General features: G+C 46.3%; 1 protein-coding gene across 2 annotated transcripts in view; it reads left to right on the top strand.

The window, feature by feature from the left end:
- Slc14a2 (solute carrier family 14 member 2) overlaps positions 1-26,793 on the top strand; it is a 443,733-nt gene extending 416,940 nt beyond the window's left edge. Inside the window, exons 2-11 of one of the 2 annotated variants that reach the window (XM_021150470.1) lie at positions 9,800-9,925; positions 12,183-12,265; positions 12,987-13,146; positions 13,842-14,031; positions 14,618-14,746; positions 15,639-15,831; positions 17,334-17,481; positions 18,860-18,994; positions 22,472-22,521; positions 25,801-26,793. In XM_021150470.1, the coding sequence (XP_021006129.1) occupies positions 12,999-13,146; positions 13,842-14,031; positions 14,618-14,746; positions 15,639-15,831; positions 17,334-17,481; positions 18,860-18,994; positions 22,472-22,521; positions 25,801-26,001 (1,194 nt within the window). In that variant the 5' untranslated portion in view covers positions 9,800-9,925; positions 12,183-12,265; positions 12,987-12,998 and the 3' untranslated portion in view covers positions 26,002-26,793. The remainder of the gene's footprint in view (positions 1-9,799; positions 9,926-12,182; positions 12,266-12,986; positions 13,147-13,841; positions 14,032-14,617; positions 14,747-15,638; positions 15,832-17,333; positions 17,482-18,859; positions 18,995-22,471; positions 22,522-25,800) is intronic. The other variant, XM_021150469.1, reaches the window with a different exon arrangement.
- The last annotated feature ends 277 nt before the right edge of the window (positions 26,794-27,070 follow it).

Here is a 27,070-nt window from a genome sequence, read left to right as displayed (position 1 = left end):
CAATTATAGGTTTCATTCAGTCCTTCTCTTTCATTCCTTACACCAGTGGCCCAATAAGACCAGTGGGACTCTGTGTCAGGCACAGTAACAGAGCCCAACCAGACTGGATTTGTTTACAAGTATGAACCTTAGCTGCTCAGATGCTTGCTAGAGACAAGACACAGGACCTTTCCTTATTCGTGCATGCATCATGCAGTCAGGACAATGCAGATAACTGCCAGGTTTGACAAAGGTCACAGTAAGTCTTTTGGATCCAGGCTAAAAGATCCTAGCTTGGGTTGTATCTGGGAAAAGTCAGACATGGAGAAGGAAGTATGTACTCAGAGGTGCCAGAGTTCCCATCAGCCACCCCATGGAGAAGGATGTTCTCCTTAGGGAAGAACTTGCCTTTAAATGCTCTCTGAATTCCCTGTGTTATGTTCCCTGTGCAAAGGGAGTGTGGTGCTACTAGAGAAAGCCGTGGGTGGAAAGGAAAGGGACCAGAATGAGGCGGAAAGGTCAGAGGAGACATCAGAAGCAGCTATTGAGCAGAGCTGTGGCTGTAGGCAGCGGCGAGCCAGCGGTTGAGCTAGCTAGTAAGAAACATTGGCTGCCCACTGGCCTCTCAGAACAGGAAGTCTGGCGTGGAAGGAAAACCGCAGGTGTGAACACCATCATCGGCCACACATGGCTGCTCCCTCCGGCTCTGTGGTGGTGAGTGACAGACACAAGACAGAGGAGTGACAGGAGACAGGAATGAAGGTGTCCTCACCAAACGTGTAAACTCATGCCAAACAAGTTGCCACTGTCTCCATATCACATGTTGAAGGTGAGGGGAATCCCAAAAGGAAGACAAGCAACCCTTCACCCTTGAAGACTGACTAAAATGAACTCTTAGCTCATGCCTTAATGGGTGGCAGCCGTGTAAAGTCTCAGCGCAGAAACCTTTGGATCTCACTGAAGAACAGCCCCAGAGATTTCCAGGTACCATGCATGGGGCACTCTGCCAACCACCTTAAACCCCCAAGTGAAGAGAAGCCTAAGGAGATGAGGGAAGAGCTTCCTGGCTGAGCCACCAAAGTATCCACACAGGAAAGGGAAGCCCAGGGCAAAAGTGTTCACCACACCAAACTGACAGAAAAGTTTTAACAAAGAACACACAGTGTAGACAGGAGCACAGCAGACAAACTCCAAGAGACAGAACCGTTCCCCTAAGGGACAGCGGGGCACTTTAATAGCAGTTAAGAGAAGTGATTTGGCCTTTCCTCGTGGGTCATTTGTCTCCTGAGTCAGATCTGAGTAGATAAGAGGTGGGAAGCTCATTATCTTGTTCGGTAGTAAATTTTATAATCTCATTTGTCCTTCCTGAGACTGGCCATTGATGAAGGAGCTCCAACAATTGTTAGGAGATAGGTTCTAAGTGTTTATGTAAAATATCACAAGTCCACCGGGTCTGGCTGCAGGTGGCTAGATCTTATTTGACAGTGGAGGAACTTGGGATTTTTTTTCTGCTCTTTTCGGGGGACTTTTTAATCTCTACCCTGGGGAAAAGACATCCTTCAAGGCTTAGCTATAGCAATCTACTCATGGCCTCTGCCTCATACCCTTTCTCTCAAATGTGTACAAAACACACATCCTTCCATAATGGTAGGAAGAAAAATAATTTTGCCCTCAAGGGCCAAGTCTGGCTGATTGGTATTAGATGTTTGGGTCGTCATGTTAAGGGTCCTGAGGCTGTATCTAAACTTATTGGTAGACGTCTACAATCAATTAGCTATCTGTGTCATAGATAATCGGGGAAAGTATGAAATAGGGTTGTGGAAAGGCAGTATGGAAATACTGCCGTAAGGGAAAGGCCTACAACAGTGACTCAGGAAAATTTGCTTCCAATGGGGATATCTATCTTTGTAACCTTTTGTTATTCTTTTTGATAGATGAAATAATTTATGCTTTGACTTAAAAGTCACACACCCATTGATTTCATATGAAAAGTATAAAACGCCTATACTCCAGGAATAAAAGTCAAAACAAGATGGCAGTCAATGCCTGGCTTCATAACTGACCCCGGTGTGGCCCAGGTAAGACCCTTCTCTCTGGGCCTCAGTTTCTTTCTGCCAATGCCTAGAGTCAAAGGTCACTTGGTTATGGAAGAATTGATCACTCCAAGGAGTTTAATTGAGTTAGGAAATATTTATCATATATATTTCACGTGTGTTGCGACTATGACAACTACTTCTCTTCTACTGTGAACTGGGGTGATGGGTGCATATGATCTCAAGGCACAGAAGGCTAAGGCAGAAGGACTGTGAATTCAGGGCCAGCCTGAGCTACATTAAAAACCCTGTCAAAAACTTAAACTCCAAGAACTGTACATCAAAATACCTTGTGAACATGCAATAAAGATCCAGAGAATGGATGGATTCATGTGACCAAATAAGCCAAGATGAGTGTCACAGATGGTGTAGAGTACAAGCCAGACAGTGTGGGGTGGACAGACATTAGACATGGGGGTGAAGCAGTGACAAGTTAGTGCGGTGGCAGAGAGGGCACATTAAAGAAAAAAATATGAGGCTGGATAACGACACTTGCTCTATTATAGAATATCTAGGAAGCAAGGCAGAGGAGCTGGGGCACTGTGGAGCTAGGCAGATTATTAAGTATTAGGTGAAAATTAGAATCTAGTTTTACAGTTGGAATAGAGAAGGGGATGAGAAAAGGCAGATGGAACTCGGGAAGACTGGCAGTGCTGACACACAGTTCAGTAGAGTGGATGGGAAGACAGTACAATGTCATTCTGAAGGAAAATGAGTCAAGCATTGCCTAAGTTATAGCTGGCCTTTGACTCGCTAATCTCATTTACAAGATTGTCGTAAGATTTCATGAGTTTAAATGAGATATTAGCCCATCCATACTTACTAATATCTTCCTCATGGCATGAGACAAAAGGATCAAAAGAAATCAAAATTTAGGTGAGTCCATTGGCTAACTAATGAGCTGTACGAACGGAAAAAGAGAGATCGCGCCCAAAGTACCAGCTATTAATGAGAGGCTCACTTATCTTGCGGTTACAAAGAACCCCACATTCTTAAAGGATGGGCCATTGGTTGATGTATTAAAAAGCTGGAGCCCCCTATAATAAAGCACTCTCATGGAACAAACCCTCTTGATTCAGTCTGTCTCTCAGTCCACTGCCCAGTCCAGAAATATCAGGGAGATTTAGGAAGGTGTGTTCTTGAGAAAATGGAAGGAACGGACTTTAGAATAAGAGAAATGGACTTTAGAATACCTAACATGGGCCATCACGTTCTGAAGCACACTGGAACTGACAGAGCAAAAATCAAACACTTACAGGATGCAGGGTGAGAAGACAAGTCTCAAGTGCCAAACACAGGACAGAGACACTGTCTACTGGTGGCTCTGCTAACAGTGTGGCCACAGACAAGGTGCTCCATTCCTGCAAGCTGCAGCTCCCAAATTGTAGAAGGGGGGGCAGATGAGAGAGTCTCAAAATTCTATTTCTTTCTTTTCCAGTTCTAACATGCAAGGCCTTGAGATATATAGAATAGTCTTTGAAAACATGAACACCCATTTACACAGCTTTGCTCTACCATATCTGGGTATTCACCCAGTGACTATAAGTCACCATATCATAAAAATGTGGGTACACCTTTGTTACAGCACTGCTCGAAATAGATATACTGCAAGCATCTATCAACAGAGGAATGAATACAGAAAATGTGATATGTATTCTCATATACACACACTTATATTCTATACATTGTATCATATATATGCATAGATATGTGTATGTATATGTGTATGTGTATACATTTTGTCACAATGAAGCATAAAGTAATGTTGCTTACAGGAGAATAGACGCAACGACATATAATCATACTAAGAAAATTACATCAGTTTCAGAAAGACAAATATTACACACTCTCTCATTTGTTCCTAGACTTTATAGATCCACAAAAATATATGTACAGAAGACATGAAAATAAAAATGAAGCCATGTAGAAAACCCAAATGAGTTTTGGGAGGTTGAGACAGGAAGGGAAAGGGTCATGGGGTATGGGGAAGAAAATACATTCAAAGCATGTTCTATGCATGAAAATGACCTCGTGTGACCATGTGTGATACAATGTTTAAAGCTAAGATGGGTCAACAACAAGCGTGCTTCTGCTCTCCCAGAGGACCTGAGTTTGGTTCCCTGAGCTCATGTGAGGTGGTCCTCAGCTGCCCATAACTCCAGCTCTAGGTTATCTACCGCCCTCTCCTGACCTCCACGGCACACAGACACAAAGGTAGCAAGCATCTGCTATACAAAGAAATAATTTTAAAAAGAAAAGAAAAAAAAATCATCTGACTTAGCACTCAGAAGCCTCCCCTGCCCACCACAGAGAGATAGAGAGAGACAGAGACACAGAGAGAGACAGAGAAAGAAAATGATGTCTAGGGACTGGCGAGATGGCTCAGCAGGTAAGAGCACTGACTGCTCTACCGATGGTTCAGAGTTCAAATCCCAGCAACCACATGGTGGCTCATAACCACCTATAATGAGATCTGACACCCTCTGCTGGTGTGTCTGAAGACAGCTACAGTGTACTTAATTATAATAATAAATAAATCTTTTTTAAAAAGAAAAGAAAATTATGTCTAGCAACGAAACATCATACTGCAAAGCCCAACACAAAACATCTATCCAAATTATAACCAAACCGTAACCAGTAGTAAATAAACAAACACACACCGTTGGTGATATAGTACCACAGACACAGCCATTCTGGCATTCTGTCTAGAGAACTGCCCATAATGCATTGGGCATGTCATAAGAGCGTGAGAGCCAGGGAGCTGGGGGGAATGACAAGCGGTTCGTGTTGGCGGGTTCAGATGCTCCACGCAACAGACATCGTGGGTATCAATAGGCAGCATCGATCCACCTCCAGGAGAAAGGAAAGCGGGCTCAAAGCTGAGGAGGGCAGCTTGTGGAGAGACATAGGCAAGGCCATTCCAGGCTGATTTTACAGGCATGAGCCATTGTGAGCTGACTTTTTAAAAGACCCGCTAGATGAGTTTTTCCTCTTTGAAAAAAAAAATATCAAATTTAGCTTGAGTTGTTTGTTTGTTTGTTTGTTTGTTTGTTTTTAAGAGGGGTTTTGGATCCCTCAAAGAAATTGCGATAAGCTAAAAGTTTTACTTCCCAACCAAGCTCGTCTACGAAATCTTTGTTACTGCCGCCCGTTTGATGTCTTTAGAGGCATGAGAACTCTAAGGTCACTGCTGCCCCAGAAAGACTGCTTCTGGACAAATAATGAGAGCTCCACACTGGTTTCCTTCTACAACACCAGGAAGAAGGTGGCACTAAAGTTTTACCTTCTAAAACCTGAAATAGTCAGTAGCTATCCTTGAGGGTATGGACCGTGTCCCCGGAATGGTCCTAAATGACCCTTGAATGAACATGTGTGCTTTGGAATGTTTAATAAAGCCGGTTAGTGGAGGAGGAAGCAGCAGTTCTTAGCCCAGGCTGCATACCCAGGAGTTACTGGCCTGTTGGCCGTGACACATGGGTTTACCAAGGACAGAGCTTCCCGGTACGTGTACATAACATTTGAAGCGGGGCAGATGGGGCAATGCCAGTGTGCCTTTACACAAATGGACGTTGTTGTCTGAGTCCCTGGGCTCAGTATCTGTTTACTACACCGTGATGTTAGGGGGGAGGAAGGGGTGGCCAGGAGGACAGGGGTGGAGACACTTACTGAATAACAGTCCACTGTTACGTTATAGCAGGTGAGGTCTCATCTCCGAGCAACCTGGGCTTCGTGATCAAATAGCATTGATCTAGATCATCACACCTAATGGTCCAATCACATCCTGTCAGAGGTCCGCCTTCAGCAGCCTCTTTTCTTTTTCTTATTAATTGAGTTCTTCAGCCACTTCTGTAGGACTTCTGGATTCCTAGCAGGTTGATCAGCAAAGGCCAAACAGTGATGGAACCATCTGTAAACCACTGTGTGACCCAGATAACTATGGAAATGATCGCCTATACCCTGTAATATCCAAACCTCACACGGCCCAGCTATAACCTTTGTCAGTCAATAAAAACCTGCACTTCTAGGTCAATATTTATAAAACATTTAACATTCAACAGAAGACACAACATTTTTTAAGTTATTTATGGGCTGTGGAGATGACCTGGCTCAGGACAATGCTTGTCGTGCCAGCTGAAGGACCTGAGCTTGACCCTCAGCACTCATGTTAAAGGAAGCAGATATAATGGCAGACTACAAAAATTCCAGCACTGGGGGATTGCAGGGGCTATGGACCGAGAATCTCTTAGACTCTCTGATCAGTCAGTCCAGTCAAATTGGCAAGCTACAGGTTCAAAAAGATACCCTGTCTCAAAAACTGTGGTGAAGAGTAAGGAGGAAGAAATTCAATGTCAACCCCTGGTCTCTACACACAGATGCATGTGCAGGCACACAGGCACACATGCACACAGTCACACACATGCATGCACACACACACGCGCGCACACACACACACACACACACACACACACACACGTGCACATATACATGAGTACCTACACATAAACAAACACACACACACAAATACTACATAACCCTGGTATAGCCATTGTTTCTTTATGTCATTCAGAAATTAAAATGCATAGGATAAGCATCCCTCGTTAACTCATTTAACAGCATTCTGAGTGCCTGCCATCGATCTATCAGATGTGTGGTAGATGCTGCAGGCGCTGGAGGAAATCAAGTAGCTCACCAGTCAAGAACATGTGATTAAGGCACAGCTAGGCAAGAGTCTGTGTAGGTAGGTGTAAAACCGCGGCTGTTCCCCAAGGAGAAGAAAGTCTCCTGCCTGGAGCAGAAGAGCCCTGTGCCATTAGAAAGAAGTGTCCTCCCTGCGGATATGTCTGCTGTGTGAACAGCTGCAATTTCTTCCAGTGTGTTTCATAAGCGCTATCTGGTTTTGTTACAGTATCGCAAAGAAGTAGGAGATAGACCCGAGGAATCTGTCATCATTTACAGGTCAGGTTGAGAAGGGCAGCCCTCCAGGGGCTGTAGATTCCTTTCTGGAAGAATTACATCCTGCCATTAAGGAAAGTGTCAATGAGGGTACATGATCCGCAAAAATGCCAAGCAGGAAGTAACGGCCTCTATATTGCAGAGGGCGCTTCTGCTCCTTCTTTTCTGCTACTCGGATGTTATGTCTCGTTTCTACAATAATGACGTGCGTGCTCTTCTTGGTGCTCCCTCCATCTGCTCAGAGGATTCTGAAAATGCTGCCTGGGCTCCAGGAGTAGTTGGCTCTCACTTTTGCTCTGTTTTCAAGCCTTTGGGAGTTGGTTGCTTCCTGTTCAGTCTTTGTCGTAAGCATCTCTTTCCACCTCTCATCTCTTGGCTGTCACAGCCAGGAGCTGTGGACCACAGGGTGGTCCTATGTGAAAGGTACTTGTTACTTTGTAGCAACTCTTTGCACCTCTCAAGTCTTGGCTGCCTCAGCTAAGGGCTGTGGACCACAGGGTGGTCCTTCGGTAGCCTGTGTGAGAGGGACTTGTTACTCTTGCTTTGTTGTGATCAGGCCATCAATCAACTCTATCACACGCAGTAACCTGACCCACTCACTCTCCTGTCTCTGAGCCAGTGCAGAATCTGTTACTAAATACAAGGAAGCCAGGTCATCGTGGGCTCTGCCTGATGAAAGACCCCATTCTTATCAGGTATCCCTCAGCTACTTGACCTAAAACCTGTATCAATGTCTTCCTCCGTTCTTCTGGCTGTTTATCCACAAAAAAAAAAAAAAAAAAAAACCCGAGCATCTTAACAAAAACATTCCTGTTCATATTTCTTGTTCCAGACAAATGTTCCTTTGGCTTATCTTTGTGCATACAAAAAAATAGCACAGGCTAGTTCATGGCATTTATTGTGAGCTCTGATGTCCAGGAGGAGGGCCAAGCTAAAGGGAAGGCCCTTTTCTTGTACCAAGTAGTCTTGTGCTATTCAATACAGTGCAATGTGGTGGGGAGAGGGAGACAGTGAGTTAGGAGTCATGAAGCGTAGTATGACCCCTGTGGTTCATGGGCAGTCTTGGTGAGTTGATCCCTTTAGACAAGAGAGATGGCATGACCTTGACTCTCTCATCCAGTTGTGAGTTTATGATGCCAAGGTCCATATAAACCTTGGCCAAGGGAAGGGCTGTGTTACCAGCTCTGCTCTAAGAGGAAGGAGGAGCAGCTCTGACAGCAGTGGGTGCTCTTCTGGCTGGATAAATGTGCACTGTGGATAGATACACCTTGCTTTGTCAAGATGTGAAAAGATGTACCCCTCTGGTCTCATACCGTGTGTCTTCAGAGATGTCCTGGGGCAAGCTAACATACCAGGAATCTCTGTAGAGCAGAACTAATGGGCACTTCTCAACCTTGAGAGTTAGGGATCAGCCATGCTGTGCCATGGACACTAGCTCACTGGCTGCTCCTCCATCTGAGCTGTACATTCCCTTTTGATGTGAGGGCATAGACACAATGTTCTTCCTTGCTCGCACACGCCCCACGGCTCCTGTTCCCATCTGAGCTTTGATAACTTTGCCTCTGCGTGAGCAGTGGTATAGTCTAAATCTGTATATTCAAAGTTTTAAGTTCATGGGAATTAACAGAGGAACGTGTTTAAATGCAGATTTTTTTTTAAGCTAGAAGTTTTGAGATGACACCTGAAGTTCTGGGTTTCTACCAAGCTCTCTTGTGGAATCCGTGAAACAGGTCCACACACCACATAGTAAGTAGAAAAGACAGAGTAAAGGTTTGGAAGCCAAAAGGCCGGTAGTTCACTTTGTAAGATGCTACAGGATTCGCCATAAGCCTTGATTTCCAGCTTTTTGTGGTAACAATGCTCACCCTTTTCATTTTGAGATAATTCTAAATAGGATGAAGTATACTGATGTTATAGTGTGGACATTCCATTTTTACAGTCAGCCAGTGTACCAACCCCACTCTGGCTGCCCCAGAACCCAAACAGAGCATGCCTAATCAGTGTGCCCTAAGGCTACCAAAGCCTCCTACCAACAGACCTTGGGTGGGCCTAGGGACCTGTGCTTTCATAAACAGCCCAGGTGATTCAATCCTGTCTGTTCTTAAGCTACACCATGAGAAGTCTTGTTCCTAATGCAAGAATATTCTCCCCATAACATGGCAACTGAAGATGCTGTGGTACAGGAAATGTTCTCTTGTAGCCAGTAATGCCTTCCAGACATTTGGCCCCTCTCCTATAATGGGTCTTGCAAATCTTTAATACACAGGTAACTCAAGCAGGAGGCCCTGTTGAAATTCGGACTCCAGGTCCACCTGAAATTATGAATTTCTAAAAGAATCTATATCATGAATTATTCTCAAGTTTTTTCTTTAACCTTTTTAACTGGTCTGGGATGAGGAGGCCTCAGACATTTGTGTAATATGCAGCCAGCTTTGGAACTCAATCACAGAACCACTGAACCACAGTGACTGGCCAGTCAGCCCAGAGGCTGCCTTGTCCCCTTGACTGTGGAGAAATGGGTCTAAGCCTGCTTTATCCATCTCTTGAGCCAGATATAACTTGGGTTTCTTTGTGGAAGGAAGTGGATTGTGAAGGGAAAAACAGGGCCACTGGGCATTTCATGCAAAGACTAACGCAGTTACCCCTCCAGCATGGAGCTGCCGCTCCCCCTCCTCTTCTGCTTCTGGGTGTTGCTTCTTCTTGGCTCCAAAGCTTGCTGCTTGCAGATGGGAACCAGGTGGCATACTGACTTGTCTCTTCTTGGCCCTGGGTAGGTGGCAGTGGAGAGCAGTCACACGGAGCAGGCCAGTGGAAGGCAGAAGAGAGCTCTGAGACCGTGCTCCCCAGGCGTAGGAGTGTGTTCCACATCGAGTGGTCATCCATCCGGAGGAGGAGCAAAGGTCCGTACATCCTCTTCCTCCCCCCACTCAGGCCCCAGCAGACAGCAGAGGTACCTACTATGCAATGGCAGCACCCACTACACAGCGGTCCTTTAAACACATGACCACTGGCCAAAGCCACGGGTCTCCTGTATCTGGACACACCCAGCTGTTGGGGAAGTAATCCAGAACAAGTGACAGGCTTCTGTGGAGCCACTGAGAGGTCTCGGCTTGGCTCTGGGATTACCTGCAACCCATTCACAAAGATTCAAATTTAACCTATCAGGAATACAGCCTGGGCCAGCAGCCAGATCTTTTAGAGCTCTTCATGAGATTCAAATTTGCCACCAGTTTATAAAACACTGGTCATGGCACATGTGGTGTGACTGCCTCTAATCTCTGTATTCAGGAGGCTGAGGCAGGGGGACAGCCAGAAGGAATCCCTCCTAAAACAAACTATCAAAATCCACCTGTTCAGAAGGCTGATGAAAATTTCTCACTGTGACAATGACAGTGGCCAGAGGGCCAAAGCAGAAGGGAATGGTGGAGAGAGAAGGGGATCCAAGAAGCCAGCCAAGGCTTAGCAGAGGAGGATACCAGACACTTGAACTTAGAAACCAGGGTCAGATTCTAGCCAATATCAAGGATCCTGGAGAGATAGTCCCAGCCAGCTGAGGGATGGAGAAGCCTCTAATCAGATAGGACAGCGCATGCTTCCACCACAGCCCCCAGAGTGGAAGCAGAAATGGCACAGCCACACAGCTGACTCATAGTGCAGAGCACTATGAGAGATCACACACAAGGAAACTGCCTTGGTGCCTATTCATCTTGCTTCAGTTTTTCCAGTCTCATTCATTCATACCCAAAGTTAGCCAATAGTGCAAGGGCCTAGAGCGGTTATGGGGGAAACTTGCAGGTAAAGAAGGCAGTGCAGGTCTTTGAGAGAGGTCAGGGGTGGGTAGAGGGGCTGGGGGGGTGGGGAGTGCAGCCTATGCAAAAGGGTCTGGGATAGAGAAGTCCCTGGGGAAGGCTAAAGCCTGGCAGCCTGCACCAGACAGAAGCAGAGGGTCAGAGGGTGGCTCAGAAGGGAGGCCACACGTACAAGCCTCAAGTTCAGAGGCAGCCTCTCTGTTCCCTCCTTCTAAAGCTTCCAGATTGTATTCATTTCCCTAAGTCAGTCGTCCTCCATCTTCCTGATTCTGCGACTCTTTAATACATCTCCTTATGTTGTGATGACCCCCCCAACCATAAAACCATTTTCATTGCTACTTCATAGCTGTAATTTTGCTACTGTCATGAATCATAATTTGTTTTTGCCAATGGCCTTAGGCAACCTCTGTGAAAGGGTCTTTCAACCCCAAAATGGGTCTCGACACACAGATTGAAAAACACTGAAGGACTTCCAAACCACACCAGTGTTTGTATCCCCTATTCTTTACAAGTGGGAGCAGGATGCCTTTGGTATGTTCCTTCTAGTGCTTAAACACTCTAAACACATGAAAATGCCAAGGTGGGTTGAGTAATAGCAAAGAGGAAGGCGAGCCCAGCCTGCTATTCTCGGACTTGACCACAGGAGGGCACCAGAGTACCAAAGCGTCTAAGGCCTGCTCTTTTCCAAGAGGACTCCAAAGGATCATCCTTAAAGATGAGCAGCCTGATGATTAAGGCAGATGTTTAGAGTCACGCTGCTTGAGTTCTATAGAATTACAAGGGCAGAAGGACATCTCAGGACCTATCTCAAGTGACTACATGGCTATAATCTATCCTGGCCCAACTATTAATTCAAAATTAATTCAAAGAAAATTTATTAAAGATTTTTCCTTATTTTCTGAGTTTAATTAGCGTTTCTAGCCCGAGCATGGTGGGAGCTTATTGACTAGAGGAACAGGAATTTGTTGGTTAGGCCACAAAGTATGTGTGGCCACCATTAGGTTAAAAATAAATATCATCATAGCTGGGCATGGTAGCACTCACCTTTAATCCCTGCACTAGAGAGGCAGAGTGGCTGGATCTCTATAAGAAGCATAAAACCATGGACTCTAATGGCTAAGAGCCCTTCTTTTCTTTATTGTTCAGGCCCTTTTGGAGGCCTCTATTCAGGGAAAGAGCCACTTCCCTACCTGTAACAGAAACCTACAGTAAAACTCCTTCCTCTATTCAGAGAAAATGTATGTCTTCATGTAAACAGGGCAATAATTTCTCAAAAGACTTTGGTTAGGCCAGGGTGCCAAAGGGCAGGTGTCTGAGGTGACGATTCTCTCTTTCCTTCCAACTCCAGTGTTTGGAAAAGGCGAACACCAAGAGAGGCAAACCAAAGAGCCACTGCCCTGCCCGTATCGGAAGCCCACAGTGGAGCTCTTTGTGAGTATGGAGATCCTAGACCAGAGACAGCACCTCACAGCCCAGAGCCCACAGCAGGCTGGGGGCTTGCAGCCCATCAAGGAGGCTCTGACTTAGAGAAACATCTCTCGAGTTCCTGTTTTCAGAACTGCAGTTCCGTGGATTGAAATGTCTGTTTTCCTCCGTTTGCTCTGTTAAAAGTCATACCTTTTCATTTGGATTATCTGTCATCAATTTGCATTTAGGAAATAAGATTGTGCCTTTTGTTTTGTTTTGTAAGAAAACCTTTGTAATTTGATCTCATACCTCTATTTAAAATTCAAAAACTTAGCATGCTAGGGGAAAATAATTTCTTTTGCTAGGGGAAAATAATTTCTTTCAGAAAGAATGTAAGACATTAGTTTTTTTTAAGAAAATCTAGACATCGGTAGCTAAATCTTCATTCTACCATTTGACTTTGACCCTTCTTGCAGACGAGAATCTCTGCCTGCCTGCGTCCTTATCCACAGAACAAGGGCGAAGCTAGCATCTCATTCTACTGGGGTTGACTATAGTAAATAAGATGGCGTGTAAAAACGAACAACCTAAAGAGACAGGAGATAGTTACATAGTTTAACAAAATCTCAACTGTAAATCTCAGCTTGGTCCGCCCCTACCCCTGGCTGCCAAGAGACTCCAGATGTTACCTGGTGTGACCATCATAAAATATGAAAGAGTCTTACCTATCTCTGGCCCCTGGCAGGACCTGGACACCATGGAGGAGAGCGCTGAGATAAAGGTGGAAGCCAACACAGCCAGGACCTCCTGGATTCAGAGCTCCATGGCCGCTGCGGGGAAGAGAGTCAGCAAAGCCCTCAGCTACATCACAGGAGAGATGAAGGAATGTGGCGAGGGACTTAAAGGTACATTCGGTGACTTCAGCCCCCTGTCGCTTCCCTCACCCTGCTGGAAACATACTGCGGGATTCTCTGCAGACCAGCCTGAAGGCTCTTTCTGGGACATCTCAGACAAGCTACATGTGCTAGTAAAGCAGAGCGTCCTGGGATATAAACGCCAGTATTTGTGACTGTACTGTAAGGATGGATAGTTGGGACAGAAAAGTTAGTTCTCAACAGAAAAGTTCTGCTGACCCAAGCATACCATCTGAAGATTGCAGACCAGCGCTGGGATTTTGAATCCAGCATTCTAGACAAATAGGTGCCGGGTGGCTTAGAGGAGCTATGTCTACCCAGTCAGGGGGTTCTGTCTGGGAATCTCCGCATTGCTTGGCTCATGGGTTTCATACCCCATGGGCAGCAAGAGAACTTTCTGGAAATTGTGTGCCACTCTCATAGGAAGCAGAATTAAACTCATGCTAGGTACCTAATCCCCACCATGGGGAAACAGCCTGAGAGACTAATAGAGGCTGCGTCTGACTAGCAATGGCTGGCCAGAGCTCTGGACATTCAAATGCACCCTGGCTCTTTGTTTAGCCTCCTCTCTGACAGGTGAAATTTCACACCGATCCCCTGAGGACCCTCACTCCCACTGCCACCAGGGACCTGGGCCAGACCCAACCCGCTCTGGGCATTTGCTGAGTTTGCAATTATCATTTCAGATAAATCTCCAGTGTTCCAGTTTCTTGACTGGGTGCTCCGGGGCGTGTCTCAGGTGATGTTTGTAAACAACCCTCTCAGCGGCATCCTCATCGTCCTTGGCCTCTTCGTGCAGAATCCCTGGTGGGCCATCTCGGGTTGCTTGGGCACTGTCATGTCCACACTGACTGCCCTCATCCTGAGCCAGGACAAGTAAGTCCCCAAGGGCCAGTGTTCTAGTATAAGGCCAAGAGGCCCCTCCGTAGAAGGATCCTTGTCTCCTCCCTACCCTCTAGCCTCAAACTCATCAAACCAATGGTGCTAGTAATTAGCTCCTCTTTGAAGAGTGAAGGATAGACAGGTGTCTTAGCCAGGGTTTTACTGCTGTGAACAGACACCATGACCAATGTAAGTCTTACAAGGACAATGTTTCATTGGGGCTGGCTTACAGGTTCAGAGGTTCAGTCCATTATCATCAAGACAGGAACACAGCAGCATCCAGGCAAGCATGGTACAGGAGGAGCTGAGAGTTCTACATCTTCATCTGAAGGCAGCTAGCAGAATACTGTCTTGCAGGCAGCTAGGATGAGGGTCTTAAAGCCCACGCCCACAGTGAGACACCTACTCCAACAAGACCACACCTCCAAGGAGCCAAGCATATATAAACCATCACAGCAGGTTATCTCCCCAAAAGGGTATCCTGATTGGAGATGGCCCCAAGTTACAAAACTACCACTCTGAAAAACAGTTAAAACCACAGGGAGGCTCTAACCCCACCAGCATATCCTTGTGCCCCCAGGTCAGCCATTGCAGCAGGACTCCATGGCTACAATGGAGTGCTTGTGGGGCTCCTGATGGCCGTGTTCTCGGACAAGGGCAATTACTACTGGTGGCTGCTGCTTCCTGTCATTGTCATGTCCATGACTTGGTAAGTTTACCTGTGTGTGTGTGTGTGTGTGTGTGTGTGTGTGTGTGTGTGTGTGTGTGTGTGTATGGGCGCGCGCGTATGCACATTCTGGGAATACAAACTCAGGTCCTAATGTTTGCATGGCAAGCACTTTACCCACTGAGCCATCCTCTTACCCCAAGTAGCATCCTTCTTAACCCAACCCTATGATTGTTTTTAACTTCCATTTTCAAGTATTTGTTTGGCTTGAATGTCAGAAATATGGACTAGAGGCAGTGACTAAGGAACTGAGGGCATCGTGCCAGGTCACTTGTGTGTAGTATCTCATCAGCTACCATCCAGATCTTAAAGGGTTTCTAGTCTTGCCCCACCAGAGTTCAAAGCAAGAAACTGCTGGCCTCATAAGCCAAAAGCTGTGCAGAGTCCTGCCAGTGTCTGGAAATCTCATCCCTCCTGCTCCAGCAAGTTTATCCCTTTGGCCAATGCTCAGACCGAGACAACCGCTCAAGGTAGACTGAAGGCCAGCCATGAGGCAGAAACCTCAAAGTACCAGGCTTCTCCCTCATTCCCAGAAAGTGAAGGGTAGTCTGGCCATGAGGTCAGAATACTTAGACACTCGAAATATAGTAATGACTTTAGCTCCCTCCCATTCTTCTCCCAAACCTTTCCTCACTCCTCCTGCCCAGGGGATGGAGTTCTATGACTCTTTGAGAAAACCCAAGGCTCTCCTAAAACCATCCTTCTGAGGTTGAGTGTAGTGTAAACCTTCCCCAGTGTCTGTGCCCTGCTCAAGAAAGAGACCCAAGGAGAGGCAGCCAGCAAGCTGCTTTTCTCTAGAGAAAGTAGGCTTGTCTGCTGCTGTGCTGCCCAGCAAGGAGTATCTGACGGGCAGTTCTTGTGTTTTCTCCATCAGCCCCATCCTTTCCAGTGCCCTGAGCACCATCTTCAGCAAGTGGGACCTCCCAGTCTTCACACTGCCCTTCAACATCGCCGTGACCCTGTACCTGGCAGCCACGGGCCACCACAATCTCTTCTTCCCCACGACGCTGCTGCAGCCTGCAACCACTACACCCAACATCACCTGGTCAGATATCCAAGTGTCTTTGGTAGGTGTCACAAAAGAAGGAAGGACAGTGTTTGTACGTTGTGCTCACAGCAGACACATCAGCAAACAGTGATTATTCACAACTACACGGCACAAGGCGCTCTACAGACGTAGCCGGGGAGATACTCTCCTAGTCTCCTCTGAGCTAACAGTTCTGTTTCTGGTCCCTCCCTGTGATCACACAGAGGAAACAACCAAAAGCAAGTTAAAAGACCCATCCAAGGTTCCACAGTCAATTAGTGGATGGCGAAGTCAAGCCTAGAACTCTGACTCCTGGTTATGTGGCCTGAGCTCTTACCAGCTTTCCTTTGTCTGAAAGCCTTTTTGACGCATAAGCCCCACTTTAAGATAATTATTACCCTGCCTATCTTCTTTCATTTATCACACTGAATCATTAAACGATACACACCGCGCCTCCCCCCACTGACTTAAGTCACTGGAGCTTATTCCGTCTCTCCATGAGCCTTGCTTGTGCTTTGAAGCACAAGTCTTCCCCCATTAAGAAACATAGGCAGCAGAGATTCTTATCTTTTTAAAGTATTTTATGGATAATGCTGAACTCTGGAAGCTTGCCAAGAGGGTGAATAAGCAGCAGCATTAAAAGTCTTAAAGTGGATGGGAAAACATAGCCACGAGGCTTCTTATCAAACTAGGAACGCGTTTCTCCCCGCTAAGAGTTCCTACTTTCCATTACATTAAAGGATTTTCCCGTTCCAATCCGTAGCTTGTCATTATTGGCGATCAGTCACCACAAAGCCATTTGGGCTTGTTAAAGGAACTTGCAGAAATAAGGATACGGGGTGCTCTGGGCATTCCAAGGTGTTGTTGACAGACTGCGAATACACTGAGAATTACTCAGAAAAGAGAACTCTTCTGTCAGCCCTAGCCTTGGCCATTGTGTTTATGTGAGGACTTTCCTGAGCCAGAGGCAAGAAAAGGAGCTCTGTTGGTGATTCACTTTCCCACTGATGGTGTTTATCCAGTCACTAACGTTTGTAGGCAAAGTTGCTCTACTCAAAATGCTATGAAAAGATGTTAGAACTCGTGAGCTGTGTCTCATTATATTCTCAATCAAAACTATCTCAAACTCTTTTTTTTTTTCAAACTCTTAAAGAACTGAAATGTTTTTAATAATCCTATACGAGTAAGCTTAGACCACCCGGACTCCTCCTGCAAAGATTCAGAAAAATAATTGATGTTTGGTAGTTGTTCTTAAAGAAATAACTCCTTGGACTATAATAAGGACTTGTGTGTTGAGTCTTCCAATTAAAACGTGTACTTTGCCTTTCAAGAAAGCGAGTGATGGATGTCAGAAAGAGGGTCTAGAGGTCCCAACCATATTGAGTGATCACTGAGGAGACTCCCCAGAGGGTACAGCTAGGCATGGCTGAATCGCTGTCATTCCCTGTGTATATACCCCTGTCCAAAAAGCGTTAGTGTGGGGCTTCGGTGCAGAGGTGAGCACCATCTGTTTCGGTAACAAGCATGTGACTCGTTTTACAGCTTCTGAGAGCCATCCCGGTTGGAATCGGCCAAGTGTACGGGTGTGACAACCCCTGGACTGGAGGCATCTTCCTGGTCGCTCTGTTCATCTCTTCGCCTCTCATTTGCTTGCATGCTGCCATTGGATCCACCATAGGGATGTTAGCAGGTCTGTGTCATCTCTTCTAATGATGCACATTTTAATGATCTATAGGGGTGTTCGTGCCTGGGGTGGCTTCAAAAGAAAACAGTGAAGGTCATTTTTTATTATAATTATTAATTAGATATTTTCTTTATTTACATTTCAAGTGTTATCCCCTTTCTTGGTTTCCCCTCTGAAAAACCCCTATCCCATCCTCCCTCCCCCTGCTTCTATGAGGGTGCTCCTCCACCACCCACCCACTCCTGCTTCACTGACCTGGCATCCCCCTATACTGGGGCATCGAGCCTTCAAAGGACCAAGGGCCTCACCTCTCATTGATATTCAACAAGGCCAGCCTCTGCTACATATGTGGCTGGAGCCATGGGTCCCTCCATGTGTACACTTTGGTTGGTGGTTTAGTCCCCAGGACCTCGGGGTTAGGGGGAGGGGTTGGTTGGTTGATATTATTGTTCCTCCTATGGAGCTTAAAACCCCTTCAGCTCCTTCAGACCTTTCTCTAGCTCCTCCATTGGGGACCCCATGCTCAGTCCAATGGTTGGCTGGGAGCATCTGCCTCTGTATTTGTCAGGCTCCTGTCAGCAAGCACTTGTTGGCATCCACAATAGGGTCTGGGTTTGGTGACTGTATATGGGATGGATCCCCAGGTGGGTCAGTCTCTGGACAGTCCTTCCTTCAGTCTCTGCTCCACTCTGTCTCTGTATCTCCTTCCATGGGTATTTTATCCCCCCTTCTAAGAAGGACCAAAGCATCCACACTTTGGTCTTCCTTCTTCTTGAGCTTCATGTAGTCTATGAATTGTATCTTGGGTATTCCAAGCTTTTGGGCTAATATCCACTTGTCAGTGAGTGCATACCATGTGTGTTCTTCTGTGACGGGGTTCCCTCACTCAGCATCGCACCTGCTCCCTAGAAGCTCCTTCTTCCCTTCATGCCCACATTCTGAATTTTTGGACCTAGGGTCCTTCTATTCCTCTAAGCAAAAGCCATCCTCAAGAAAGACTGCAGTGTGAGACATTTAACCTGAAGTATAAATATAACGTCTGAGAGAGGTTTGCTCAAGAATATTTAAGGATGAAAGAGGAGGCTCTGTTCACAGCCAAGGTTTTGTGTGGAGGGTTTTTAGGTGTACAGCAAAGAAAAGACATTCTCTGTACTGTTTAAATCAGACCCTTATCCAAGAGTCTTTTCAACTCATCATGATCATTAGCCATTACCATTCCTATGGTCCTGTGCATTTATTTCCTTTAGATGAATTGTCATTGAATAACATTGAAATTCCTTTTTATGCATACCTGCCTGTGAGGGTATCTGAGTCTGGCTTGAGGGCGGGGTGTGTTTCAGGAAGGCAGATGAGCCCGGTAAGACCTATGCTTTCTTCTCCTCAGCGCTCAGCATTGCCACACCGTTTGACTCCATCTACTTCGGCCTGTGTGGCTTCAATAGCACCCTGGCCTGCATCGCCATTGGCGGCATGTTCTACGTCATCACCTGGCAGACCCACCTGCTCGCCATTGCCTGCGGTAGGTACCACTCATAGAATCCCCTTCCGGCCACAGAGAAGACCTGTGTAGTTCCCTGCAAAGAACCCACGTGTGGGGGTTGGAGAGATGGCTCAGCCGGTAAGAGCACGGACTGCTCTTCCAGAGGTCCTGAGTTCAAATCCCAGCAACCACATGGTGGCTCACAACCATCCATAATGAGATCTGACTCCCTCTTCTGAAGTGTCTGAAGACAGCTACAGGGTACTTATAAATAAATCTTTAAAAAGAAAAAAGAAACCCACTTGTGAGAGTCCTGCTACTTGCTATCCCCCCAAAGATAACAGGCGATTGTCTCCTTGTAAAAACGTTCGGTTGGTGCTGTCCTTTACGGCTCCAACTACTTCAGTTGCACAAAAGCTGTTTGGCCACTGGGAGACAGGTATTTTTAGATGATACTGTTTCATTGTTGCTCAGAGGCTGTCTCCTGGGATTGCGGCTCTCCTGGCTGGTCATGGGGCTGGAAAAGCAGCTCTCCAGTGTTAGCCCTAACAGGTAGAATTGGGCAACACACAGCGTGCACAGTGACCTACATCCTGGGGATGAGCCCTCAGCATCACAGGAAGTTAGGATGACTGTAGTAACTTGGCAGGTTTATATAGTCTCAACCTTGAACATCTTTTGTTTTCCTGGTCTTATGAGTGGAAACAAACTAAAACTCTTTCTGACCAAAATATTTGAAACAGAGTTTCTATTTCAGTACAGCCATGGGTGCTGAAATGTTACCAATTGAGATTTTTTGGTTTTTGTTTTTTTTTTTTCTAAAAAATATATTAGTTTCCAATAAAAAGTTCCAGAATATTTTTCTAATAGAGAGAAGATTTCTGACCCATATATTCATACATTCGTTTCTTTAAAACAGTTTGCAATGACACTTCCCTTTTCATTTTATGACCACTGCCGAAGAGATGGGAAAATGTATTCTAATCGAGATGTGACTGGGAAAGCTGAAGTTTTTCTGTCTTCTTAAGAGTCTTTTTCTGCTGCACCAAAAATATCAATACAGGGCTGGCATAGTATAGCTACTCAAGAAATTGTAATTATCATACCAACCAAATTAAGGCAGCCATTCACAAAGTTCTCACATAAAGGACAACGTCAACACTATCTCATTCTATCCCCCAAAGTCTGTTACAATTCTGCTTGGCAAGGGACATGCCAACAAGCAGGGCTAGGACAGGGTGACAGAGGTGAGGCAGCTTGAACGTGCCCAAGGCCAGGGTCATACAGGTAAGGACCAACAAGTCCCAGGCACTTTCCTCACTGTGCCCAGTGCCAATTTGCCAAAGAGATTAAGTAGCTCTGTGTCATGTGAGACTCAGTGGTCCTCAGCCAGGGACATTTAGCAGTGTCTGATGACATTTTTATTTGCCACACCTAGGGGAAGGAGGGAGTGTTCTTGGCATGTCATCTGTGATCGGGTTGAATATCCCATAATGCACAGCACAGACCAGACCCACAGCAGCTTGTCCTTGGCGCCAGAGCAGCGAGCATGGTGCATGGTTTCTCCTTTGCTCCCCCACTCCCACCCTCAGTGTGGATACCCTCCCTGTGCCCATTTCACAGATGGAACACTAAAGCTAACAGGAAAGAGGCGACTCTCCAGCCAGACCTGTAAAAGGTGTGCTCTCTATGAAGTGTCCAATCTTTCCCACAGTCCCTTCTCCCCCTTGAGATGAAAGGCTCAGAGAAGAAAAGCCCTTGTCACAATTATACACCTGTGGTGGGTTAGATGGGCTAGTTGGAAGATTCATTCCACCACAGTCCATTCCACACACACACACCCAGGATGGATGATTCCCCCTCCCCACAATCCTGACAGGCTATGCTCTCTGATCCCTTCTTTCACATATTCACCATCCTCCCTGTTCTTCCACCCCATGACCACACACAAGGCCTTTCAGAGATCTTGATATAACAGATCAAGTTTGACTAAAAATAAAATAAGAGTAGAGCCAGGATAACATAAGAGTAAATCTACCCTGGGGATTACGTAGACCCTGGGGATTACATAGACTCTGGGGATGACAGAGGAGTCACGTAGGGTTGGGCTCAGAAAGGGGCACTCTCTGAAGCCTCTTCACAGGCCAAGCCTGGAGCTGCCCTGTGGATCTCACATCTCCCCTACACTTCGGGGTGTCTGTGGTACTTGAGATGATGCCCCCTCTTCTCTTATCTTTATAACCTCATAACATTGAGAAGCTGCCATGGTTAGAGCCCTCCCCTCCCCCTCCCCAAGAACCAGATAGTCAGGACTCTGCCAGTGCCAGACACACAGTCCTAGGAAGTCACCTCAAATCTGTGTCTGATGCAAACCGTGCCCCCCCGTGCGACCGTTGGCACGATGGCATTGGATGGATGACTGATTGGAGAGCAGAACTGATATCTAGGAAGGTTTACTCCTGGTTCTCTGTTATCAAGGAAAGGGTGTCAGGGACTCCAAGTCCTCTAGCAGAAGGGGGTGGCCAGGTGGAAGAGACATGGGAAGCTGCTCCCTGCTTCAAACTCTGCATTACACAACCTATTCCTCCACCTTTCTGCTCTGCAAACTCAAATCTCTAGTTCTGAAGCAACAACGGGATTCAACTCCCAGCCGTGTAGAACTTATTACTTACTCTGTCTGGACCTGGTGTGTGTGTGTGTGTGTGTGTGTGTGTGTGTCTGTGAGTGTGTGGATGTGTGTATGAGTGTGTGGATGTGTGTGAGTATGTGTGAAAGAGTGTGTGTGTGTGTGTGTGTGTGTGTGTGTGTGTGTAAAACCACTGCTTGCCTAGAGGGAATACTAAAAAATATGACTGGTGTTACCACTGGCTGAGCATACAGTACCTCTAATAAAGGTTAGCTCTCCTTAATATCTTAGGGGCAACTGGGACAGTCTCTTGTGAGACTGGAAAACCCAATTATGTTGGCCCATTTTACTGCCTTCCATTTTCTCCTGGTGCTTGGTTCTTCCCAGGAGTCAACTTCTTCGTGGCCCTTTCTGCCCAGCCTAAAACACAAAGCAGTAGGCAGGTCTGGTCTCCCCGAAACATACAGGATGACGTTTCTCCCTGGAAACCCTCATTATGCTAACAGCTCCTGATGGAATAACACAACAGGGAATTCTGAGACTCGCTTGCCTTTGCTTTATTGTAAAATTTTCATTTATGGTTTATGCCGTTAAATGTTCCTTTGCTGGAAAGCATGGTGGGGGGACCCAAGAGAACTGTCACAGTTAAATTATGCCCCTCCCCCACCCCGGATTTTTTTTTTTTCTTTAACAAAGTTCATCTGCTATCTTAGCTGTGCTGGCATTTTCGTGGAATTTTACACTTTTAAAGCTTTAAGGCACTGGGAATGAAACTCAGTTCGGGTCAGAGATACCATGTGAGGGATAGCATTAATGCAGAGGGTAATGGAGAGTAAGCCCGGTTGCCATTGAATCTTTACTGAGCTGTTTGCGGTTGTCTCTTTTTCTAGCCCTGTTTGCAGCCTACCTGGGTGCCGCCCTGGCCAACATGCTGTCTGTGGTAAGTCACATGGGCTACAAGCCACATGTCCCCCTCCACCTCCTAAATGCTGCCATCAAACTCCTCTGTCCTTTGGCTCACATCCTGCTAGCCACCTTAATTCTGCCAGGAAGGAAATGGGTCTCAACATCAACTTTGGGCGGATCAAATCTATCCCAAGTGGCCAAGGGGTCACTTTGAAGAGTGAACCTTTCAAATATAACTCCATTATAATCTACCGTCCTATAGAACTAAGTTTAAATCTTTATTATTTAACTTGTGCACATACATAAATTATCCTCTTGCCTGGCTTGTGGACGGTGTGTGTCTTTATCCCGTAGCAGCTAGCATGGCTCATGGAGAGGGCCGTTGGCAATGACTTCTGGGAACAGAGAGCTGTGAGGGCATCATCCAAAGAGAATCCTAAGCTCTGGATTTTGAGCACATATAGTCCCAGAAACTCTTCTTTGCCTTGGACCCAGTTTACGGTAGTGTGCAAAGTAGGAGCCCAGCACACAGTGTTCAGGGCTCACCTAGGAAATCAATCTATCCTGTTCCACCTACGACAAAAGTAGATGTGGAACTTCACATGGACAAGGGTTATTCACCTTGGGGTCGAGATCTCTATCTATACCCCAAGAGGTCAAGTGCAGTCACCCATCCTTGAGAAGTGAGTTTAACACAGCCAAATAGTAAAAGAGTAGGAATAGAGATGTGTTCAATGTGGCTTCACTGGGAAGAAGGGGGGAAAGATCCAGTGGCCCTCTCTTAAGCCCACCTTCTGGGGGGTCCTGAAGTAAGAGGGTCAGTAGTATAAATTTCTAAGCAGTTCTGAGCAAGGTGTGGTCCTCCCAAACACTGGCCCATTATTGCCTGGGCTTTAGCCTCATCCCATATGGTAGTCTAGCAAGTTGTAACTCTCTCTCCTGGAAACAAGACACCACCCCACCACCCCCCGTACCCAGCCTGGCATCTTGTCTATAGTGAGATTCTTGGGGAATTTTCTATTTCTTGAGGTCTATTCTTTCACTATCTCAACATATTGGGAGGCACAGTGTCTTTTTAAATATATTCAGTTTTACCAGGCTGGTTACACAAGCAGAACACATCACAGATTCAACATCTGGAGACAGTGTGGATATTTCCTAAAACACCTGTATAGATTCATCCTTCACCTCTAGTGAAAGAGAGGGTGAGGCTTAGCACCGGGAGCCAAATTAGCCTCTCCTGATACCATCCCATCTCTTCCAGTGGACTGAGTCCTGCTGATGCTTCCTGTCACGTTGTGTGTGCCTTCACTACAACTTGACACGCAGCATTACAACCACTTTGGCACTCACCGGTCCTCTTTCAGCTTTTTATCCCATGCGCTACACCAGAACAGGGACCCTGCATATTTGTCTCCTAATCTTAGAGTTTTACAATAGGAGGAGAAAAGAGAAGGAAGAGATAATGAGGGAATGAAGCCCTGAGGGAGTGAGCACCCACACCAGAGGATGCTAGAATAGAGGTGAGGGGCCCTCAGAAGCACTGCATGGAGACAAGAGGGTAGACTGTGACCTCTCAGGCATCCATCCACCTTAGGCTTTCACCATCAATTCTGGCACCAACAATTCTCCTGATCCATCATTCAATAAACATACCATGTGCTGTCTGCCTCCGATGATGCCCTAGGGGAGATGCAGGATGCTTCAGTACCCAGAGCTAGAGGTGCACAGTGCTGTATGCCCCCTCCTCTCAGCTCTGAGAGGTTAAGGACTGTGCCATTCCACATAGGCATTCTTCCAAACAAAAGAGAGTTGACTTGTTATGCTGATGATTGGCAAGGACACTGAAAGAAAATTTCTTAATGGCCATCAACTTACCCAGAAGAAATCTCCAACTTCACTGAGGAGCATAATATAAAAGCATTGAAGTACATTTATAAAACCATTCAGTGACTCCTCAGAAAAGCCCTACGAGCCATTATCCTTTGCCTTTCTAACCAGCATATGAGCATGCAAGTCCTGGCCCCTAACAATGCTGCTATCTGCTTGATAATAATAACTGTGCCCGGAGGACCATTTACTGGGTACTTGGCACTTGCTAAGCAACAGCTCTCTGAGAAGGTAGCAGCACACTGTTGAGGGAAAATGTCTCAGGAAGATTAAAAAAAAAAAAAAAACTATGATAAGGTAATCAGAGCTGAGATTTGTCTGCAGTGGGGCTTCAATGGATGCTTCCCAAAACACTTTATTGCATCTTTCTTATTAGAGCTTTGGGAAGACTTGTTGAGTGGAGTCCATCACTCATAGATCTCCCTTATAGCCTCGATTCTGGTACTATTCTGGTGGTTCCAAGTCCTGCTAGCAGTGTGTTCTTTGGACTGTCACGTGACAAGAACATGGCACCACCTGATAAGGAGTGTTACCCCCAGGCACCACCTGAGGCTTCTATTGATTGTGCTAGAATGTTGGAGAGTGGAAGGATCATGTGATCTGCCTCATAACTGAATTTGTAGGCTCTTGGCAAACCATTCACTCATCTATCTGGGGGTGGGGGGAGGATGGGGGGAAGTATTAGATGTTGCAGAGTGCCTCAGGGAATGCAAGGCAGGTCAATGTGGTGAGGCATGAGTGTGGAGGTGGGAGAACTCTTGAGAAGATGGGTAGCTAACTTTCCCCTCCCTCTGCAAGGACAAGCCCACCACTCCTCCGCTTCTCTCCACGTCTGCTCATTGCCTGTGTTGCCATAAAAGGTTTCTGCTCCACGGTTTCTGAGTGCCATCCATCACTACTTGGTCCCCTAGTCCTTGCAGATCTAGAGCCCTACAGATACAGTCTCTGTGCCCTTCAGTTCACTTTCTCTAAAGAAAGAGGCATTCTACGGCCTCATGCCAGGAGCCTGTTTGAATCAGGTGCCTCTCTTTGGTCCAATCAACTACAGTCATGTAGCTAAAAAAATGGCTGCCAAATGCATTCCTTCAAAGGAGGCTGATTGAAGAAGGCATGGAACGCCCACAGTTCCTGGAACTGGAAGTATAGGCTGGCCAGGCTCCCCAAGACAAAACAAGTCTTGTACGTAAAAAGACATGATCAACTATGAAGGGTCCAATAGCCCCATTTTGGAAGGTGTGTGTTTATCTGTCACAGGATAAACTAAAGACCTGATTTCATTTATGTTGGCTATCAATTAACTATTTCCCTTCACCAATCAATCAGCTCTTCCTGTAACCTGGGCTATATGTAACAAATAAGGGCTAGTTAAACAAGCGTTCACAGCGCATGAAACATAAATGTCTCTTTTCTCCTCTCCCTCCAGTTTGGATTACCACCCTGCACCTGGCCCTTCTGCCTCTCGGCACTCACCTTCCTCCTCCTGACAACGAACAACCCTGCCATCTATAAGCTGCCTCTCAGCAAAGTCACCTACCCAGAGGCCAACCGCATCTACTTCCTGTCCCAGGAAAAAAACAGAAGGGCATCAACGATAACTAAGTACCAGGCCTACGACGTCTCCTAAGGTGCCCTTTCTAAAGCACGCCATGTCAATGCAGCCTCTGTCCGGGTACATGGTCTGCACCTAAGCTAAAGCTAAGGTCACGGAACCTCCCTTCTTTCTGGTTGGGACCCTCACTAAGATGTGCAGAACTCATCAAAGTCATGCTAGTTTAGACTAAATACCCACTGATGACTCTTTGGGAACTCTCTCTTTTTTTGGAGGGGAGGGAACGACTTGCTAGCCACCCCTTTCGATTATTCAGTGGGACAGAGCATGATGCCAGGAAATGCTCGTTAGCCTGCAAGGCAAGAGGGCCTGGTCCCTACCCTGCTCTGCCACTAATGAGTTCCAACTCTCTCAGGCCAGTCCTCCCCCTAACCCCACCCCCATCTAGCCTGGGTTTTTTTTATTGCCAAAGATTTCTTTACGACAAGGAGGGACTCCAGAGTCCTTCTACCTCAGAAACATTCTTTTCCATCTCCTGTAAACTAATCAACTCACCATGGCCAGCAAGTGATTATCCTGGCTTGAGATACTTAGGGAAAGGCTCTCGGAGGAGAGAGGAAAATGCTAGTGTCCTGTGGGAGTTTATCCTTAGACATGGGAGGAGATGCTCTCCAGACTTGGGACTGGACACCTGACCTGAATCACTGAAAATGCCAGTGTACCTTCTTTGCACAGTAGAAATACTTCCAGAAATATCATATGGTATGAACTGATCTTTTCCAACATCCAATCATAGTGTCAACAAATGTCTTTGCTTATGTAATCTTTAAAATCAGTACTGTCATTAAACTTGAAATTTGCAAGTTGGTATCTGGGTTTTCTTAAAACAGGGCTTTCCTACACACTCAAGTAGAGTGCACTGGGAGGTTTTCACCCAAGCATGTGTCTGGAAAGAGAAAATGGGCGTAAGCGTGATCAGGAAAAATGTCGGTTTTCTTGTGGAGAGTTATACAGCTATAGCCATGTGCGTTGCTTCCCCTGGTGCTAGTACAGATTAAACTCCCGTTACCTCTCAGCAGACAGTCTTTCAGCCTTGCGTACCAAGATTACTAACCCAGCCCTTCCTGAATGGCCAGCCATTTGT

This window comes from Mus caroli, chromosome 18, assembly GCF_900094665.2.
Source record: "Mus caroli chromosome 18, CAROLI_EIJ_v1.1, whole genome shotgun sequence".
NCBI lineage: Eukaryota > Metazoa > Chordata > Mammalia > Rodentia > Muridae > Mus > Mus caroli.
This window is presented reverse-complemented; position numbering and strand designations above follow the sequence as displayed.